The sequence below is a fragment of the Misgurnus anguillicaudatus genome, chromosome 6 (assembly GCF_027580225.2).
Source record: "Misgurnus anguillicaudatus chromosome 6, ASM2758022v2, whole genome shotgun sequence".
NCBI lineage: Eukaryota > Metazoa > Chordata > Actinopteri > Cypriniformes > Cobitidae > Misgurnus > Misgurnus anguillicaudatus.
The window spans coordinates 7,941,541-7,958,156 of record NC_073342.2 but is presented as its reverse complement, the minus strand read 5'-3'; the positions used below and the strand labels follow the sequence as shown (position 1 = coordinate 7,958,156).

Genomic DNA, 16,616 nt, shown 5'->3' with positions numbered 1-16,616 from the left:
AACAGCACTGGGAAATTCAATCTAAACCCTTTAACAAGTTTAATCACCTTATTGATAAATGTAATACATAGTAAAGTCAATAGTTTGTAAACAAAAACACATCGGGACCGCACATGTCATGTATGATATATGCATAAGGTAGGTTGTTCAGGTGACAACATTGATCCACTTTTGTCAGTCTCCTGGGCAATCGAATATCATCACCATTATGCTTCTTTTGAGATGTGATGAAAGAACTGGGTCTTCAGTATCCTTCAATTCCAAAGCCATGGTTCCCAAATGAAGTTGATGTAGTTGTTTGTGAGTCCACGTGTGCAAAAGTAAAGTCTAAAATCAATAAAGAAATGCATTTTTTTCATTTACATTCACACTTTCATTTATTTTATTTGTTTATTCAAACTAAATATGAGAATTTATTCCTTGGTTTAAGCTCTTTCGACTGGTACAAAAGCAGATTGTAATGTAGCTGAATATCCTCTAATACACAATATATAACAATAAACAGAATTACAGTAAAAATAATTATACACTTTATAATGTTTTACAGACATATCCCAAAAATAGGATTACAATAATATCCATGTATATGGAAATATGACCAATCAATTTACAGTTGACCCTATAACATTTAGATAATGTAATAATAACATTTGCTCACCTGGCTGTTTTACAGCGTTTGCTATTTCTCTCCACCGTTTCTTTTTCTCAGCGCAGTTGTTGTACATATATGTGTAACGTCATACAGGCATTCATAACTGTGACATGCTACTCATCTTTCCGTGTGACCTCAACCCCTGGTCGGATTGGCTGTAGCTCGTGACATCACAGGAGGTTGAGTCGCGCGACAGCTCCAGATATCTAGCATGCTAGATATTTTTCTGGTGTCGGCGACGCGTCTGCGAGCGTCTTTGATGCGTTGTTGGCTCTTTCATACCAACAGATTCGCGAACGTCGATCGCCCGCTAATCCCCCGCGATTTGCACCCGATCACACCCCGACCTGTCGGCGAGCGAACGACTTGCAAATCGGGCTTAAATCTGGCTTAAAATCATGTAGTGTGAACTTAACTTTAGCGCCTCCTTTGCCGAGTCCTTTCCCACCTTTGCCTCTTCCTGACATGATTTCTCTTCTCGTAGCAAAAATGCATAATGGAGTGCCGTGAAACGGAGCTTTACCATTGCCTACAGGACCTGAGGGAAACACAGAAATGAAGGCGGAGCCAGCAATGTGCTCCTAGTTTGACCCACCTCCGGTTTATATTTTGTTGATTATTTATTGTCACATAGAGACAGAGCGCAGTTATGCAAATTTGAAAACCACGCCCACCGGGGGGGAAAGCGATCCAACTGTCTCCATTGACTTTGTATTGCGAGAAGCCGCCTCCTTGTCATTTCTGGCTTATAACAAAAAACTGAATAATGCTTAAAAGCTGCTGTGTGACAATATGTAAAGCTAACGAGCCAAAGAACCCAGAAATAAGTTTTTATAAGCTGTCGAGCCGTAAAACCCAGTCTTTAAGGAGAATAAAGTGGATCGCCGACTACGTTTCCCCCTATTGAACGCAGTTCTAGTATTACTATGAAAAGTTGCCTGTATCCATTTCCGTGTCTTTAAACGCTCGTTTTTTGGGGTCTACAGCTTATAAAAACTTATTTACAGATTAAACTTAAAAACAGATTAATACCTAAAAGCTGCTGTGTGACAAGGTCTACATCTAACAACCCAAAAAACAAATACGTTTTTATAAGCTTTCAACTTCAAAAAAAACGAGCGTTTAAAGACACAGAAATGGAAACAGGCAACTTTTCATAGTACTCCTATTAGTAAAACTGCGTCCAATAGGGGGAAACGTAGTCGGCGATCCACTTTATTCTCCTTAAAAGCTGGGTTTTACGGCTCGACAGCTTATAAAAACTTATTTCTGGGTTCTTTGGCTTGTTAGCTGTACATATTGTCACACAGCAGCTTTTAGGCATTATTCAGTTTTTTGTTATAAGCCAGAAATGACAAGGAGGCGGCTTCTCGCAATACAATGTCAATGGAGACGGTTGGTTTGCTTTCCCCCCGGTGGGCGTGGTTTTCAGGTTATGACGCGCTGCGCTCTGTCTCTATAGACATCACATTTCAAAAAACATAATTATAATTTTTGCACATGCACAACACAACTTGCAGTCGTGCTTGTTTACAGTAAATGTGTTGTTTTGTTTTATAGCAAATGTAAACAGAATAATAATCCAAGTAATATACATGTTTTTTCCATTATGAGCACTTTACTATGGTACCGTGTTCATTGTTGCAATTTTCTCAAAACGATTATTTAACCACGCTTTTATAGCGTACTAAAAACATGAATTTGTAATAACTCTGGGCAAGAGATTAGATAAACGCGTCTTATTTTCTTGCTGTCCTTACACGTCACGAACGCCCATGTTAGTTGTTAAATGGTCAGCAGATTGTAATTTTTACGTCTCCTTTAAACAGTGCCTACAATCAGAAATAAACTCTTAATATACTTATGATTCTATTTACTTATTCTTAATGCCTGTTTGGAGTTATTTTTTTAATCTAGTTTTAATAAGAGGTTAGACGTTTTAGACTATAACCGCTAATAAAGAAATTCTCTCGTTCGGTGGAATTGTGGTGGCTCTTAAAAGAGCCTTTGTGTTGTGGATGAGGTTGTATTTAGGCGCGTTCACCACGAATGCGGCGGGCCAGCTGGATGTCTTTGGGCATGATGGTGACCCTCTTGGCGTGGATGGCGCACAGGTTGGTGTCCTCAAACAGACCGACCAAATAAGCTTCGCTGGACTCCTGCAGAGCCATGACGGCGGAGCTCTGGAAGCGCAAATCAGTCTTGAAATCCTGGGCGATTTCTCTCACCAGACGCTGGAAAGGCAGCTTACGGATCAACAGCTCAGTGGATTTCTGATAACGGCGGATTTCTCTAAGAGCAACGGTACCGGGCCTGTAACGATGAGGCTTCTTCACACCCCCGGTGGCTGGGGCGCTCTTACGGGCAGCTTTAGTAGCGAGCTGCTTCCTGGGCGCTTTACCTCCGGTGGATTTACGAGCAGTCTGCTTTGTTCTTGCCATGACTGAAGTCAAACCTCTTCTTCGTAGAAAAGTGAATACAGAACTACACTCAGCAAGCTGCTTTTAAAGACTAGAAGACCACGAGCTCAGAGGGCGGAGACAGTACACTGACACTATGATTGGCTAATGTGTGACCTCTAAAGGCCATTGGCTCTTTTCAAACGAACATCAGCGGTTTGTTCCCGCTCAATATCCTTTGTTTAGTTTAATGCCACATTTAAGCAGTTATATTTATGTTTAAAGTCGTTTGTAATTATTTGGAGTGTTCTGATAAAAAAAAAAAAACGTTACATAAAAAGCAAAAGACATCACCAGTATGAAAGCGCCCCTCACACACAAATAATATAATCGCGATGTGATCACAGACGTCGTTTATCACCATGTAATGTGTGTATTTTTTTTTTTTTGTTGAGAAACCCGATTTTGATGTACATACCATTAATAAACATCTTTTTTTTTATTTATAACGATTCAGATTGAAATAGTTGGCTGCACTTAATGGTGAATACACAAACTTGGAGAAAAAACTTCAATTCAAATTGAATACTTCAATAATCCTGTTTCATAGAAACGTTACAAATAATACAACATTGCAAACATCACGATAAAGGGCACAGTAGAACATACTCTAAAAAAAAAAACAAGTCTTGAAAGTATGTTTGTAGGAAGACGAGGTTCATTAACTTGAGTGTAAGATTTGCTTTCATCAGTTAAGGCATAGTATTGTTATGCCCCATTCAGCACATACATACCAACCCTGGTGAAAAACAAATATACTTTATTGTATTTCAAGTATATTTAACTTTGCAATAGTACATTACAAATATACTTACAAAGGAATGTACTTTCTTTAAACATATTTAAAGTATGCTTACAACATATTTGCGCGTATTTTTTACAATTAAACTTTTAACATACTTCAAAATAATTATACTTTAGTATATTTTCTAAAAGTATACTTTAGAAAAATATACTTAAAGTTAAAGTTTTGTGCAATTTTTAAAGTATACTAAATTTAAACTTATTTTAAAATGTATTTTAGGTATACTTTATCGGTATGCTTAAAGTTATCATTATAATAATGCACTGACAGTATATTTCTAAAATACATTATTTAGTATTCTTTAGAAACAGTATATTTTAAGTACATTTTGAAAGTATATGGGGTGTACAAATGTATATTATTTTATGGAGAAATAACGTGGGCTTAAAATTACGAGAGAGCAGTATGTTCAGTTACATTTTATATTGTAGATGTATACATTTGTAATATACTATTAACATAATAAGGTAACTTCACTATAGTCAAGCATTGGATAATCCAATTAACTGTGTTTTACCACAAAATAACCATGGTTTCTGTAGTAAAACCATGGTTTTGCTAATAATAATCAATACACAAAAAAACATGCTTACTAAACTTTTACCACAAAAAAAAAACATTCATTTTCGTAAGGGGAATATGAGTGTTTGTTTTTTTGTAGTTTTTGAGTCAATTGCATACCGCTTTTAGCTGTACACATTAATTACCTTAAACAGTTTTCGTAAATGCATTTCAGAGAAAAGTGAATTCTGAGATTTGAATAATGCATCTGACGTGTGTGATGACGTCACGACGCAAGTATTTTGATTTTTACCAGTCGTTCAAGACAGACAGATTCAGTCCCAAGGTACGTTAAAATATCTTAAAATTAATATATTTGATTATCGTTTGACCATTCTGAATTTTAGCAGTAGACTATCATATTTCGAATGCGAAATGTTGTCAATAACGCGGTGTCTAACTCGCTATTAGTGATAAGCTGCTGTGTAGCTTAGCTTAGCTTATAGCTAATGTTAAAGGTTTGAAAGATAGCACTGTTAGCCTGTTAAATCGAATTAGTACACCCGATTGTTTTGTTAAATATATGTATTGGTGTGTATGTATATGTTAATGAATAAAGGTAGCGTCAGAAAATCTGTTTTTTTAATGTAGCGTGAAAGTTAACCATTTATTGACTGTTAAGAGGTTGTAAGGCTTTTACCTAACTTAACTGTATTTAGTATTAATGATGCTGCATTCTTTCCTCAGAAGCTAAAGTTTTTCAAAGACATTTGTAGGGATGACTTTGCAGCTAATGGTAAGTCATTTTAAACTCTTAAGATATAATAATTCATTCGTAATAGTAAATCAAGCTTCAGTTTAGATAATGTTATATACATATTGAGGCTGTTTCCCGGACAGGGATTAGACTAGTCCTAGACTAAAATAAATGTAAGAGCTGTCCAAACTGAAAACAACTTGCACTGACATATCTTAAAATACACCAGTGTCCTTTGTTTTGCCTCAAAATGTTTTTATTAAGGCATGTTTTTTGAAACTAGTTATATTTCTTAATTAAACTAAGGCCTAGTCCTGTTTTAAGCTAATCCCTTTACAGGAAACCACCCAATTGTCTGCTTGTTGCATTTTCTTTCTGACAATAAGTTTTACATTTAAATTTAATACAATAAAATCTTTCTTTAGGATTTTATGTATGGAGGATTTTGCAGTCCATATAGGCAAGTCATTATAATGAAAACTCTTAGGGGTGGTTTCCCGGACAGGGATTAGCTTTATCCAGGACTAGACCTTAATTTAATTAGGATAGTTTTAACAAACATGCCTTACTAAAAACATTACTTATGTGCATTACGATGTAAAACAAAGGGCACTGATGTATTTTAAGATATGTCAGAGCAAGTTGTTTTCAGTTTAGACAGCCCTTACATTTATTTTAGTCTAGGACTAGTCTAATTCCTGTCTGGGAAACCGCCCCTTAATATATATGATGACATTTTAGTCAAGCTCTAGTTTAGGTAAAAATATATCTGCTATACAATCTCTGCCAGTAAACTATAGATTTAATACAGTAAGTCTTAAATAAATGTAATGTTTTAATATTAAACACTTTTTAATTGAGCTTATTGTCTATCTTTTTCAGATTTCCTAAGGCTGAACCAAAACCTGCCAGACTAAAGTTAATTTGGGAGATAAAGACGTTGTAAACTTAATCATCTTGACATTCTTCAATGAGTAATTGTTCAATTTTTAGGCAAATACTGTACACTTTGAATGCTGTGAATAAAACTATATTTTAAATATATTTAAAATGAATTGTTTTTGACTGTTTTAATCAGCTTTTATTTATTTGGAAAAAATTATTTTGGTTATGTTACCAGCAAGTAATCTATTCCCAAAATAGCACTCTTTAAGTTAACTAATTATTAACGCACTTAAAGTATACTCATTACTAATCTAGCTGCAGGTATGTAAAAGTATACAAAATGTAATGTACTTGGCATATTCATTTTTCACCAGGGCAGTTTTTAGAATTTTTGATTGGCCAAAAATATATAGAATGTATGCAAACCGTCTATTTAAGGTATACTGATTGTATGTTTGCAAGACACTCATAATACATTTGTAATGTACTCCTAACATAAATAAAACACACTCTAAATCCACTTATGAAGCATGAATTCAGCACAAAAACAGTCATGTACTTAAATTGTACTAAATACACTTAAAGTTGTTCCACTTTAGCACACAAAAGTACACTAAATACACTTAAAGTTGTACTTTGTTACAATTAATATACAACTAAAATATATTAAGTACAAAATTAATTGTTCCAAAATAGCACTCTTTAAATAAACTAATCAATAGCACACTTTAAGTATACTGGTCATTAGTGTGACTGCAAGTATACTTAAGTATATCAAAATTAAATATATTTAGCATACTATTTTTTCACCAGGGTTGTTTTACTTTCCCGCTCAATTTTGTACACAATACTATTTCTTTTAAATTTTATATTATATACTATAAAGTTTTTTATTCTAAATTCGAGCAGAACAAATTAATGCACTCCTTTTGGTTCAAAACACGTAATGAAGTTTGTAATATGCTAATCTTGTTCTGTTCTTCCTTTTACATGAGTGTGTAACAAACTAAAACATGTAAATCTTATGTAACAAAGAAAGTTAAACTATGATTTAATGCATCTATAAGCAAGATAACGTGTATACACGTAGCATTACTATGAGCACTAACTTAAGAGCTATATTGTCATTTCAGTTGCAAAATTCTGTAATCGGAAGTAGATAAAGAACACAAAAGTAAAGTGTCGCTTAGTTTAAACGTTATGTAATGGTCGTGACCGCTGTAATGCATTTACGGTAAATAAGGGTACTCCCATATGTATTTACGGTAGTCCAATTATATAGGGGGATTACGGTAGTAAGCATGGAGTGTTTTATGAATGGAGTTGTAATGGCGGCGTGCACGCGAGTAAACAACGCCGAGTAGACAACGCCGTTTGGTGGCTGTTCTTCCTTATTTAAGGTATAGTGAATTTTAATATGTAAGGTAATGTTTTTTAAAATGCATGACATGTGGTGTAATTGCGTATATTTGGATATGTCATGCAGGCAATGATGAAGGGTTGTACCTGTGCGATGAGATTTGTTGTAGCTGCTGCCAGGTATGTGATGTGTAGCTATAGTGCATTGTTACGGTGTTTTGTAAATGTTTTTGTGCTTTGATGTATTTAAATGTATTGTATTGTATTGTATTGTATTCGGTATTTAAGTAATGCATGTATTTAAATGTATTGTAGTGTATTTGATATTTGGGTAATGCATGTATTTATGGATGATGTGTTTTATTGTTAAATGTTGGGTGTAAGATTAATGGTGATTTCTGGCTCTGTTTTAGGAGCTGGCCTATGTCACTGTTTTGAGGCTTTAGATATAATTATATATAAACCCAATGTGTTTCTAAATCCACTTGTGAGGTACTTAAAAGTGTTTGCCCATTTTAATATACCCACATGCACTTGCTACCAAAGAAGCCTATTTATGTGTTATTTTATTATGGTTGGATTGTGAATAAATAACTATGAAAAAGATGATTATGGGACTGAGGAGTTTGTTTGTTTATTCTATGTAGGCTTTACAGTTTTGGCGTCAACGAACAGGATTTTTTTTTTCTTTTTTTTCTGATTGGTAGCGAGTGATGTGGTAGGGTTGGTTAAGCATTCAAAACAGTGACGTGGGCTGAAGAACTGGAATTTCAGTAGAACAGCGGGGGACATAAAAGCTGTTATAGCGTGACTGACATTAATACAATGGAGCAAGAACTTGTAGCATTGCGGGACAGGTTGGCTAAGGAAAAAGCTGCAATGGATGAACTTCGACAACGGAACGAAGCATTGACTGCTCAGTTACAACAAGCAGCAACATCAGATCCTTTGGAGACTTCACATTCCCCTTCAGATGCAGATATGCCTGATTCTGCTGCCTCCACTGCTGCCTCAAGTAAAATTACAACATCTGTTGAAGTGATTTATATGCCCAAAGACAAAAAGATGTTACTGTTTTCTGGTGATCCAGGTACTGTTTCTTATTATGACTGGGTTGATGAAGTGCAAAATTTTATGACCTATAGACAATACAAAGAAAGAGAGCAGGCAGCATTTCTGTATGATCATTTGGAGGGGGGAGCAAAACAAGAGATAAGATATAGTTCAGCAGAAATACGTAGGAGCCCTGCATTGATTCTAGAAGCTTTAAAGGAGGCTTATGGCCATCCTTATTCATTGACTGCATCTCAAAAGCGTTTCTTTGATCGAAAACAAAAGGCAGGTGAGGGGCTGCGGGAATTTTCTCATTCATTGCTCTCTTTGGCAGGGGATATAAATCGTTGTAATGGAGGAGTGGAATTATGTGGGTAACAGACAATAAGAAATCAGTTTGCAGAAAACGTAAGGGACTCTTCACTCCGTAGAGAATTAAAACGATTGATTAGACAAGATCCAAATATTAAGTTTTCTGTTTTGCATAGAGAAGCTATGCTGTTTTGGGAAGAAGATAATGTACCTGATAGAGTTTCCTGTGGCTTAGCCCCAGAAAGTGCAATAGTTGAATGTGCTGGCATTGCAACTACAACAAGTACCCCTGTTAACCCTGATCCTCTTCTTCTTGAGCTTAGGCATGCCATGAGGAAACAGGAGGAGAAATTAGAGGGGCTTGTACAACAGGTATCCCGATTGCAAAATCTTGAGGGGAGACGGGGACGTAGGTTAAGACAGGAACCCAGGTATGATGCAAATGGAAGACCTATTTGCTTTAGATGTCAAGGAATAGGGCATATAGCCAGATTTTGTTCAGATACAAACATTATTAGTGATAATGGTCGCCAGGCCGCACCTTCTGAGGTACCTAGGGGGGCAGTGGCTCCAGTGAATGTGCAACAGGGAAACTAATTCCTTCTGTAGTTAAGAGCCAGACTACGGGAGGGGAATATTTGGGCTCAGTTGATCCTATCATTTCATGGGAAAAGGTATTTAATGCTCTTACAGGTCCTACCCCAGTTATGGATGTGTTTATGGGGGGAGTATGTGTTCCATCCATGATAGATACAGGCTCTATGGTGACCCTTATAACAGAGAGTTTTTTTAAGGAACATTTTGAGTGTAAAGGGAAGGATGTTCTACAAGAGTGTGGGTGGCTCACTTTAAAGGCAGCAAATGGCCTTTCTATACCATATTTGGGGTATCTAGAACTTGATGTTAAGATTATGGGGAAGATTTTGCCAAAATGTGGTGTTTTGGTGGTGAAAGATCCAACAGATCCTGTAACAAAATTGAAAAGGAAAAATGTGCCAGGGTTAGTGGGCATGAACATAATAAAGGATTGCAGTGAAATTTTGTCAGGTCCTCTTAATTTAATGCCACCAGAACAATGTCCTCAAGTGTGTCAAGGTTTTGCAAAAGTGATGGCACCCTTACCTATACTAATACCTGCAGGTTCTATGTGTTTGGTCCCTGCTACAGGGTTCCAGAATACTTATAATTCAGATTACAATGTGGTGGTAGAAGGCCTAGAGGTGGATGAAGGGGCTTTACCTGGGGCACTTATGGTGTCCCCTGATTTGGTAAAGGTCCAGGGTGGCCAACTAGCTGTTCCGATCATAAATGCTAGTGCGTTAGATATCAGCTTGGCCCCTCATACACGACTGGCCCGACTGCATGCAGCTGAGGTAGTAGCAGGGGGTTTAAAATCTGTTTCTTTTCAGAATATAGGCCCTGGGGAGGTTCAAATCTCTTTAGGTTCAGAGGAAGCCTTGGTTTTGAGTCAAGAGGCTGGGCCCATTTTTTCACATGATTTTCCTTTTGAATGTTCTTTGTTAGAAAGTCATCAGGTAGCTCAGGTTAAAGCATTACTAAATGAGTATGCCGATGTGTTTGCTTTCAATGATGATGATCTAGGGTGCACGTCACTTATACAGCATGAGATCCCAGTTACTGATGATGTGCCGATTCGTCAGCGATATCGTCGTCTTCCCCCTAGCCAGTATGAAGAGGTAAAAGCTCATATTAGACAACTTTTAGAGCAGGGGGTTATTAGTGAGAGCTGTAGTCCTTATTCATCACCTTTGGTTATTGTTAAGAAAAAAGATGGCAATATGCGCATGTGTGTTGACTATAGGCAGCTGAACCTGAAAACGAGAAAAGATGCTTATCCACTTCCTAGGATAGAAGAGTCGCTGGATGCCCTTAGCGGGGCCCAGTGGTTTTCAACCTTGGACCTCGCTAGTGGTTATAATCAGGTGGAAGTGGCAGAGAAAGACAGACAAAAGACTGCTTTTTGTACTCCGTTTGGTTTATACCAATTTAACCGTATGCCATTTGGACTTTGTAATGCGCCAGGAACTTTTCAGCGACTTATGGAGAGAATTTTAGGGGACCAACATTTTCAGTCTTTGCTCTTATATTTAGATGATGTGGTTGTGTTCTCATCATCTTTTGAACAACACCTAAGTCGTCTGGGGTTAGTGCTTACACGTTTTCGTGAGTGTGGTTTAAAAGTAAAATGGAGTAAATGCTCGCTTTTCCAGCACCAGGTGTCATACCTGGGACATGTAATATCTGCTGAGGGGGTTGCAACAGACCCTGAAAAGACTTGGGTAGTGGCCCAGTGGCCACGACCAAGTACAGTAGCAGAACTTAGATCTTTTTTAGGTTTTGCTGGGTATTATAGGCGATTTTTGAAGCATTTTTCGCAGTTGGCAGCCCCCCAGCATGGCCTTGCAGCATTAATGACACCTAAGGCAGGTAAAGCAAGGACAATAAGAGTGCCCCTTTCTGAACGTTGGAGTTCCGAGTATGAGAGTGCTTTTCAATCATTAAAAGAAAAATTAGTGACTGCTCCTGTGCTTGGATATGCAGATTTTACAAGGCCATTTTATTTGGAGATTGATGCTAGTCATCGCGGCTTGGGAGCAATTTTGTCCCAAGAGGGGAAAGGTGGAAGGAGACCAATTGCATATGCAAGTCGTGGGTTGAGACCATCTGAGCGAAATATGGAGAATTATAGTGCCATGAAATTAGAGCTTTTGGCACTGAAGTGGGCAATTACCGATAAGTTTCGTGACTATTTGCTAGGTCACAAATTTATTGTAGTTACAGATAATAACCCGCTGAGTCATCTGCAGACTGCCAAATTTGGGGCTATTGAGCAAAGATGGGTCTCAGATTTGGCTAGATTTGATTTTGAAGTTCAGTACAGGCCAGGGCGCCAGAATTCGGCTGCCGATGCATTGTCACGTCAGACCCCGGTAGTTTCTGCTATTGCGCAAAGTATTTCTAATCAAATTGAGGAAAAGGAGCATATAGTGATGGTTAATGAGCAGACAACAACATGGAGTTTCCCAGTGTTTTCACCAGAGGTTTGGGCAGCTCAACAGCAGGCTGATCCTATTATTGCAAGGTTTTGTGTGTATTGGAGTCAGCAAGTTAAACCAGACAGATTTGCAAGGGGGAAGGAAGATGGTAAGACCTTGGAACTTCTTCGGCAGTGGGAGAGATTGGTAGAGGAGAAGGGAGTGTTGTATCGTCGATTTGTGGATACAAACAGGGCCAAATTAAACAGGTGCTCTTACCGCAGAATTTGAGGGAGGAAGTTCTTCGAGGGCTACATGATGAACACGGACATCAGGGTGTAGAACGCACCTTTAAGTTGGTTAGAGCCAGATGCTATTGGCCAGGCATGTTTCAAGACATTGAGGCTTATTGTAGGCAGTGTGAGAGATGTATTGTGGCAAAAGCTCCTGTGCCAAAACTGGTAACTGAAACTGGTAATTTATTAGCTAGAAGACCATTTGAAGTGGTAGCTATGGATTTTACAGTTTTGGAACCTTCTAGTGATGGTAAGGAGAATGTTTTGATTTTCACTGATGTGTTTTCAAAATTTGTGGTTGCAGTACCTACCCGTGATCAGAAAGCAGTAACGGTAACAAAATCGTTGGTGCGGGAGTGGATCCATAAGTATGGAGTTCCCCAACGAATTCATTCAGATCAGGGGAGGTGTTTTGAGGCAGAGGTTGTTCGGAACTTATGTAAGATGTATGGGATTAAGCAGAGTCGAACTACTCCTTACCATCCGCAAGGCAATGGCCAGTGCGAGAGGTTCAACCGTACTCTGCATAATTTGTTGCGAACTCTTTCACCATTAAAGAAAAGGAGATGGGTAGAATATTTACCGGAAGTAGTTTTTGCTTACAATACAACTGAGCATGCGAGCACTGGCTATAGTCCATATTTTTTGGTGTTTGGGCAGCCGCCAAAGTTACCAGTTGATATTTTGTTTGGGGTAACCCAGACAGATTTTGGTGAGACAGTTGATGAGTGGGTGGTGGGGCATCAGGAGCGAATTAAGGAGGCTTATCAAAAAGCAAGGGAACAGATGGAGCATGCTGCTGAAGTAAGGAGAAGACAGGTTGGTCCACCTTCGTTGCAGAGTTCTTTACAGGTGGGTCAGTTGGTTTATCGTAGGAACCATAGTTTTGCAGGAAGACACAAGATTCAGGATGTGTGGATGCCTAGCCCTTTTAAGGTGATAGCTCGGCCAGATGATACTAAAGCTGTGTATACAGTTGTTCCGGTGGATGGGTCTGGCCCACCTAAAAATGTGCATAGAACAGAATTAAGACCTTGTGGTCCAGCGGTAGTAGGGTCACGTGACCAGGATATGGAGAGCTGCAGTGGTGCAGTCTCTGATAGTGATTCAGATGAAGCATGGGTTGTTAGGAGGGTTCCACCTGAACCACCATTGGGGGAGGGGAGTCAATTGAAACTTGGATTATGCAGTGAATCCAATTCGGACTCGGAGGATGTAGAAGAGCCCCAACATTTTGATGTGGTTCAAATACCTGAAATGCAGTTGCGGCGGTCTAGTAGGCAAACAGCAGGAAGGCATTCTAATCCATTTCATTTACCTAGGTCAGTAGTGTCTAATGATGGGGATGTTGGGAGCACGGGGTGATTAATGGCACTTAAATTATAAAGGGTTATTAAAGTGTTTTTTATGTGTGGTCAAAAAAATGAATTAAAGGATCATCGGGACGATGATCGATTGGTGGGGGGGTGAATGTAATGGTCGTGACCGCTGTAATGCATTTACGTTAAATAAGGGTACTCCCATATGTATTTACGGTAGTCCAGTTATATAGGGGGATTACGGTAGTAAGCATGGAGTGTTTTATGAATGAAGTTGTAATGGCGGCGTGCACGCGAGTAAACAACGCCGAGTAGACAACGCCGTTTGGTGGCTGTGTTCTTCCTTATTTAAGGTATAGTGAATTTTAATATGTAAGGTAATGTTTTCTAAAATGCATGGCATGTGGTGTAATTGCGTATATTTGGATATGTCATGCAGGCAATGATGAAGGGTTGTACCTGTGCGATGAGACATTTGTTGTAGCTGCTGCCAGGTATGTGATGTGTAGCTATAGTGCATTGTTACGGTGTTTTGTAAATGTTTTTGTGCTTTGATGTATTTAAATGTATTGTATTGTATTGTATTGTATTCGGTATTTAAGTAATGCATGTATTTAAATGTATTGTAGTGTATTTGATATTTGGGTAATGCATGTATTTATGGATGATGTGTTTTATTGTTAAATGTTGGGTGTAAGATTAATGGTGATTTCTGGCTCTGTTTTAGGAGCTGGCCTATGTCACTGTTTTGAGGCTTTAGATATAATATATAAACCCAATGTGTTTCTAAATCCACTTGTGAGGTACTTAAAAGTGTTTGCCCATTTTAATATACCCACATGCACTTGCTACCAAAGAAGCCTATTTATGTGTTATTTTATTATGGTTGGATTGTGAATAAATAACTATGAAAAAGATGATTATGGGACTGAGGAGTTTGTTTGTTTATTCTATGTAGGCTTTACAGTTATTTCTAATGTTCATATTAAAAAAAAAAAGTATAGCGCGACCACCGTGTGACGATCAAGTCATTAGAAATATATACAGTGCCACAACATCCGAATATCAGTTTTAAAAAGCAATGTATTCTTAAACAACAAACTGACCGGTATATTATTACAACGGAGACGTTAACTCTTTATATGAGAAGATGGGTGGCTCTTAAAAGAGCCGTTTGGGTTTGTGTGGAGTTTAAGCGTTTAACCTCCGAAACCGTACAGAGTGCGACCCTGACGCTTCAGAGCATAGACGACATCCATGGCGGTAACAGTCTTTCTCTTGGCGTGTTCAGTGTAGGTGACGGCGTCACGAATAACATTCTCCAAAAACACCTTCAACACACCGCGAGTCTCCTCATAGATCAGACCAGAGATACGCTTGACACCACCACGACGAGCGAGACGACGGATTGCGGGTTTGGTGATTCCCTGGATGTTATCACGCAAAACTTTGCGATGACGCTTAGCGCCTCCTTTACCGAGTCCTTTACCGCCTTTGCCTCTTCCAGACATGACTTCAACCTCTCGTAGCAAGAATGCATAATGGAGTACTGTGAAACAGGACTTTACAGTTGCCTACAGGACCTGATGGAAACACACACAATAAAGGCGGTGCTAACAACGCTTTATGTCACTGTTAGAAGGCAGCACTTAATCTCAGTTCTTAACAGGATATATCTTTAAATAAAATGAACACATAAACACTCTGAAATGAATATTTACTGAACTTAAAGGGCGTTTTGCAGGTAAAATTTTTCAACGAATTTGTGCAATTTGCTTGTTGATAATAAACATTTAAACTGTTATCCATTGTATTTTATGTTGTTGGGTATCACAAAACCCGAAAAAGTATGAAAAAGTACAGCAATTTGCAATGATTCTCCTTTCCCTCACAACGCACTGTATGACGTCACGCTGGGGAGAGAATTGACCAAAGCCGCCTTGAGAGCATTGAGAATGACTATAGAAAGACGAGTAAAGTACAGTTCTGATAGCGCAGATTATAGATTAGATAGATAGATAGATAGATAGATAGATAGATAGATAGATAGATAGATAGATAGATAGATAGATAGATAGATAGATAGATAGATAGATAGATAGATAGACATCTATGACAGACAGACAGACAGACAGACAGATGGATAGGCTAGTATAGAGAGATAGGCAGACAGCCAGATAGCATAACGTTAGCATATCTTCGTGTAGAAAGTAAACAAACAATTAACATACTCGTGCATGCTGGGCTGGCTTGAGGGGGTCCATGATCCTGCCTGAAATGGGTGTAACTTTATGCGATCTTCAGCACAAACAGTTTTGGCAGCATGTCTCTAATCCTGGAAGGTGAGTGAAGCACGCCACGTCTGTTCGCGGGGACCAGCGACCCAAACGCACTCACTTTCTTACAGTAGCGGAATGGCAATCGGGACTTTCCCGGTGGGCCGATCTGATAATAGTTATACATTTCGAGTTATATTAGCAACACCGTCTGGCGGCGTGTGGGCGTCCGGTTCCCGCAGCCCACTGGTCAAACTGTGCAGGCAGCCTCTCTGCTCAATAAAGTATATAAAAGTGCTCAACCTGTTCGGCAGGTCCAAACATGTACAGGATTTATAAAAATACGGTGATCAATGAGCGGTTCCTCCTCAAATGGCATAGCCTGTCGTGATGTAAAAAGCCGCCGAACGCCTGTTTATTACAGTATGTATGCGGTCGGATCCGAGTGTGCTGCAGCTGCTGACTGCTTCTGCGTATAAAATGATCGTGTGATTCGTTATAATCGCATAAACAACATAACAAAGCATCCTTTTATTTCACAAAACAATATATTTGAGATATTATCTGATAGACTAGTAAGTGTGTATTAAGGATGTTAAAAAATCTCTAGCCTGGTGGTCAGGACATGAATGGATCAAATCAGCAGATTTGCGAAGTTTTATTTATCTCCACATATATCATAAATAATAATTAGCAAGGTAACTTTGCAGTATAACACATAATATATTTCCTACGATGTATATATGATTTCCAAATTATAAACGTAAGTATTAAATAGCAATAAATGTCTCATCTATCTCTATGGCTCTGGCTGAGTCTTTCTCCACTTCTCCCCAACGTGACGTCATCGCAGAATTGCGTTAAAAAAAACGTTAATACCAAAAACGTAAAAAAAAGTGGTCTTTAAGACCATTTTTGAGACATTTTAAAAATTATACACATATCT

The 16,616-nt window shown here is 38.3% G+C and overlaps 1 protein-coding gene and 2 long non-coding RNA genes across 3 annotated transcripts; 1 reads left to right on the top strand and 2 right to left on the bottom strand.

Annotated features, from left to right (window-relative positions):
* Nucleotides 1-15: 15 nt before the first annotated feature.
* Nucleotides 16-1,127, bottom strand: LOC141364272 (uncharacterized). The gene is made up of 2 exons (XR_012369949.1): nucleotides 659-1,127; nucleotides 16-327 (listed from the first exon to the last, which is right to left on the bottom strand). It is a non-coding gene; the product is annotated as an uncharacterized lncRNA (long non-coding RNA).
* A 1,475-nt stretch (nucleotides 1,128-2,602) lies between these two features.
* On the bottom strand, nucleotides 2,603-3,844 carry LOC141364271 (histone H3-like). Its single transcript, XM_073868449.1, has one exon. The coding sequence runs from the start codon at nucleotides 3,091-3,093 to the stop codon at nucleotides 2,683-2,685; it is 411 nt and encodes a 136-aa protein (XP_073724550.1). The 5' UTR covers nucleotides 3,094-3,844; the 3' UTR covers nucleotides 2,603-2,682.
* A 639-nt stretch (nucleotides 3,845-4,483) lies between these two features.
* On the top strand, nucleotides 4,484-6,229 carry LOC129442309 (uncharacterized). Its single transcript, XR_012369947.1, has 3 exons — nucleotides 4,484-4,763; nucleotides 5,165-5,213; nucleotides 6,057-6,229. It is a non-coding gene; the product is annotated as an uncharacterized lncRNA (long non-coding RNA).
* The last annotated feature ends 10,387 nt before the right edge of the window (nucleotides 6,230-16,616 follow it).

Coding starts and splice junctions, on each gene's coding strand:
- LOC141364271 (XM_073868449.1), bottom strand. CDS start 3,093: ATGGCAAGAACAAAGCAGACTGCTCGTAAATCCACCGGAGGTAAAGCG.